At 51.8% G+C, this 5,085-nt stretch overlaps 1 protein-coding gene across 2 annotated transcripts in view; it reads right to left on the bottom strand.

Moving 5' to 3' along the window:
- Positions 1-2,581: 2,581 nt before the first annotated feature.
- The window catches only part of DPF2 (double PHD fingers 2), an 11,526-nt gene continuing 9,022 nt past the window's right edge, over positions 2,582-5,085 (bottom strand). The window contains exon 11 of one of the 2 annotated variants that reach the window (XM_008048178.1): positions 2,582-3,885. In XM_008048178.1, the coding sequence (XP_008046369.1) occupies positions 3,809-3,885 (77 nt within the window). In that variant the 3' untranslated portion in view covers positions 2,582-3,808. The remainder of the gene's footprint in view (positions 3,886-5,085) is intronic. The other variant, XM_021707608.1, reaches the window with a different exon arrangement.

Below are 5,085 nucleotides of genomic sequence, written 5' to 3'. Positions count from 1 at the left end.
GCCCCTCGGCGCCCGCCCGCCGCGGCCCCGCCCCCGCCCCACCCGGCCGGATTGGCTCTCGGCAGCGGCTCGACCCGCCCCCGGCCGAGCCTCATTGGACGCCGCGGAAGTGGCGGTTCGTCGGAGCCCCAGGGGCGGGGCTTTCAGCGGGAAGGGGCGGAACCTGGACCAGGCGGGAGTTCCCCTGGCGCCCTCCGGACCTGCGGGGCTGGCGCGTGGTCCCAAGGCCTTCCTGGCCGTGACCCCAGGCAGCCTCTGCTGCGTCGTCTGCCGGGCAGGGTTCGTGGCCCTCCCGGAGTTGCTCTGGGAAAATGATGAAAGGAGAAAATGGATGCACGCTTTCAGCGACACAAAAGCTAGTGACCATGGACAGCGCTGGCCCCGAGTCAGTCGGCCGCTACGGAGACACTGCCACCTGCCCGAGGCCAGTTCTCATTCAGGGCGAGTTCAAGGACTTATTTTTACTAGTTTTGGTACAAGATTCATGTTCCTAAACTCAAGACCGCATATAACTCCCCCTTCCTTGCTTACTTTCAGTCCGGCATTAAATGGAGACATCTCAGCTTCACTCAGCCTCACCTCCCTTGCTCTCAGGCTTCCATCCCCAACCCCATTCTACCAGGGGATACTGTCCATCCTTCCAAGTCCCATTCTAAATCCCACCTCCTGCAGACGCTTCCCAAATTCCCCCACTTAGGCCTGCTGCAGCGTTCTCATTTTCTATTTATTTTCTGGTCCTTAGATAACCCCGTCAATAGAGAGCCTTGCTTTGCTCCCCCTACTCCTGGCCTACTTCAATGTAAAAACCCGAGTACGGGCTGTGCTCTGTTCCTCAGTCCCCAACCCAGATCATTATGCTTATCTGTTGAGCACAAGAGCCCAGACTTTTCAGCCTTCCAACAGGCGACGATGAATTTCAGAATGATCCAGAAAAACAGGATACATCAGGAGGTCCATAACTGAGTCAAATCTTTCTTCAAAAAAATAACCGCACAATTGAGACATAAGATCCACCATGTAAACTATCAGAAGGCTCACTTATGCTCCAGGAAAACTTGGAGTGCATAACTGTGCCCTGGGCAAGGCTGCGGGCTGTACCACGTGGGCAATCAGGCCCTGGGTGCTCTGGCCGGGCACTGCAGGCCATCAAAGACACACCAGGCTTCCTGCTCCTCAGGCTGCCCTCAGCACTCCTGCAGAGGCTATCTGTGCTGTGGTGATTGTCATTAGCTTGCTTATGTAATTGTTTTGCATTTATAGAACCAAGCTTCTTCTTCTTCTTCTTCTTTTTTAAGTTGGAGTCTCACTCTGTCGCCCAGACTGGAGTGCAGTGGCCGCTCCCGGCCACCACAGCCTCGACCTGCTGGGTTCCGGCAATCCTTCCGCCTCAGCCTTCCGAGTAGCCGGAATTACAGGCGTGCGCTATCATGCCCAGCTGATTTTTTGACTTATTGTAGAGATGAGGTCTTGCCAAGTCGCCCAGGCGGGTCTCGAACCCGCGGACTCAGGCAATCCGCGCACCTCGGCCTCCCAAAGTGCTGGGATTACAGGCTGAGCCACCGAGCCCGGCCTTAGAACCAAGCTTCTAAACCCCTTTAAAGCATCTGCGACTGCAAGGTCAGCTGTTGTAAACCTGCCATGTATTCAAGTCCAGCAGAATCTTCTCCAAACCAACCAAAACACAAAAATAAACAGGATGCTAAAACCAATTTTAACTCAAATTTTGTATTGATCAAACCAGATTCATTTTCTTTTATCAAGGAATTGTTATAAACTTGAATTTATATAACAAATTAAAACTAACAAAATAAGCTGGGCTCGGTGGCTCAGCCTGTAATCCCGTGCCTTTGGGAGGCTGAGGTGAGTGGATTGCCTGAGCCCACAGGTTCGAGACCCACCTGGGCAACTTGGCGAGACCTCATCTCTACAATAAATCAAAAATCAGCCGGCCGTGGTAGCACACCTCTGTAGTTCCGGCTACTTGGAAGCCTGAGGCGGAAGGATCGCTGGAGCCCAGCAGGTTGAGGCTGCGGTGGCCAGGAGCGGCCACTGCACTCCAGTCTGGGTGACAGAGTGAGACTCCAAGTCACACACACAAAAAAACAAAAACAACAAAATAAACTTTTTTGAGTTGGAGTCTCACTCTGTCACCCAGGCTAGAGGGCAGTGGCACGATCATGGTTTACTGCAGCCTCAATCTCCTGAGCTCAGGCGATCCTCCTGCCTCAGCCTCCTGAGTAGCTGGGACTACAGGCACACACCACTGCGCCTGGCTAATTTTTAAATTTTTTTACAGAGATGGAGTCTCACTATGTCGCTCAGGCTGGTCTCAAACTCTTGGGCTCAAGCAATTCACCCACCTTGGCCTCCCAAAGTACAGGGATTATAGGCATGAGCCACCACGCCTGGCCAAAATAACCAATTTTATATCCACTTTACATATTGGGATTCAACAAAAAAATTTAACTTGGGGGGGGAAAAGCTGTATTTCAGAAAGTTAAAGCCGACCACTATCAAGGAAGTTTTAAGATGAAATGACCTTAACTGGGAGAGTTAGGAGATAAACCATCCAGCAGAGGGCTCTGTGTAAAAGCATTTATTTTTACTAATGTTTAGAATACAGGAACTAAAGGAAGAAGAAAAAAAAAAAGACACCTCAACTCCAAAGCGACAGCGAGTTAGGGCCTGCCCACGGCCAAGGGGGAAGGCTACTCAGAGCATCGTGGCATGGACTGCCCCCTCTGCTACTTAATGTCAGTGCCACTAAGCAGAACACTTGAGGAATTTGGGCGTGAAGACCTTACCAGCTGCTGGCGAGCGTGCAAGGGAAGAAAGGGATGTCTAAGTAGCTTCCCCATGACCCAGGAGCCTGGATACACAGGGTGGGAGGAGAGGCTCCTGATTCAGTTAAGGGCAGGAGGCTGAATGCCCAGGTTCGGGAAGAACAAAAAGGGGATTTTGGAGGTAGGCTTTTTCGTCATGTTAAAAAACAGGCACATTATCCAACGTCTCCCTGCGGCCCCCAAGCTGCTGGCCCGGCCCCCATGCTTCCTCTCTCTCCACAAAACCAAAGGGAACAAGGAGGGAAGCAGAAGACGGGAAGTTCCAAGGGTGGAGAACACTTCGGTCACTGGAGACTGCTGTGAGAGCGAGCCAGGAGCGCACAGGGAAGAAAGAGGAGCAGCTGCTCCTCCCCGCGGTGGGTGTAGTAGGGCAGGGCAGAGCCAGGAGGTGACCGAGTGTCCAGGCCCAAGCAAAGGACCCTGTGTAGCAGGAACACGCAGGAAGAGAGGGCCGCAGAGAGCCTCCAGAGGAGCAAGGCAAGGATAAGCCGCACAAAGGGCATGGAAAGCTCGCGAGCAGGGCTTCAGCCTGCTCACTCCAGCTGCTACTTTGCGTGAGGAGGCCCCGCCCGGTTCGCCTCTGGGGGAAAACCCGGGAGACCAGGGTGGAGGCAGAGCAGAGAAGTGAGCTGCTCCCCACTCTTTCTCGGAGGACACTGTGTGAACCCTGTGATCACCAGGGCCTGGGCCCAAGGCAAGCAGAGTGAATGCACTTCATGGAGAGCAGAGAGAAGCTATGCCCACAGGAACACCTCGGGGCAGTGTGTTGCTCCTTTCTCCCTGAGGGCCTGGGGCCAGAGGCGGTCAGAGCGGCTACCTCAGCTTGCTGCTGCCAAAGGAGGTTGGCACAACCACCCCAAGGTTCTCTGAACTTGTGAAAGAGGGGAAGGGAAAGGTGGGTATGAAACACAAGGTGGAGGAGAGAAACAGCCTTAGAAGATACGTGGGGGGCAGTGGTGGCCACATCAAGAGGAGTTCTGGTTCTGGTAGATGGAAGCTTTTTCCTTCAACAGGTCCAGACACAAGTGGCAGCTCCAACTTCCTGCAGAGAAGCAAAGTGGGGTCAGGCGGGGTCCCACACAATCCCCATCTGCTGGCTGTTCTTTCCCTCTCCACGCCCCATCTGCAGCAGCAGGACTGGCCACTGGTAGGATGGGGAGTATTCTGCGGTAGGAAAGTTTTATGGTTATCTTGAACCGGGAGGAACCTCCAGGTCTTCCAACATCGTGAAAAACCATCATCGGAGGAGATGAGAGAGATAACCATCTGGGGAACTGTTTCAGAATACAGATACTCAGGCCCTCCCGGCCCTATTAAATCAGAAGCTCTGGGAGCAAAAAGAGGGCCTGGGTGGACAGAAGTTTCTAAAGCACTCTCGTTTTAGACCTGTGATTACAGAAGAACCAAACCCGGTTCTCATGGCTCCAAAGGTTAGGTTGAAGATCACGAGCAAAAGCTTTGGAGAAACCAGTGTTGACTCCACATAAGAGTTTTCTGTGAAAATCACTGCGAGAGGAGAGGGGGTTCCACCCTCACTGGTGTCTGAGCAAGAGCTGAGGACCCCGTCAGAGGAAAAGGATTGAACTATGATCTTCTACCTGTTACGACCTGAGTCTAGTTTCCTTTTAAAAAAAAAAAAAAATATATATATATATATATCATCCCTTATAAGAAAAACAACTGGCTCATATCTTGTTTATTAACATTTTCTGTGGTTAAGAAACAAAAGTAGCCCTTAATGCCTTGAAAATTAGAAGCATAATCACACATATGTGCATCTGGACATTATTCTAAGGGAAAGGAGCTACAGCTTTTATCGGCTCTTCAGAAAAATGTGACTCAAACATGTAAGAGGCTGAGGTGGGAGAATCGCTTGACCCCAGGAGGTCAAAGCTGCAGTGAGCCATGATCATGCCACCACACTCCAGCCTGGGTGACAGAAGAAGACCCTATCTTAAATAAATAAATAAACAGGTAAGAGGAAGGCCTTTTCTAACCCAAAAGTCATGAGCAAGGGTGGCAAGCTTTTCTGTAAGGAGCCAGAGTGTTAACAGTTTAGACTTCGTGGGTCAGAGTCTCACTCATATTTGTTAGAAAACTCCTTTTTTTTTTTCTTTTTTTGAGTTGGAGTCTCACTCTGTCACCCAGACTGGAGTGCAGTGGCCGCTTCCAGCCGCCGCAGCCTCGACCTGCTGGGCTCTGGTGATCCTTCCGCCTCAGCCTTCCAAGTAGCCGGAATTAC

Source organism: Carlito syrichta, unplaced genomic scaffold (genome assembly GCF_000164805.1).
Source record: "Carlito syrichta isolate Samal-C Ts95f unplaced genomic scaffold, Tarsius_syrichta-2.0.1 Scaffold120755, whole genome shotgun sequence".
Lineage (NCBI taxonomy): Eukaryota > Metazoa > Chordata > Mammalia > Primates > Tarsiidae > Carlito > Carlito syrichta.
The sequence above is the reverse complement of the archived record's forward strand: the minus strand, read 5'-3'. Positions and strand labels throughout refer to the sequence as shown.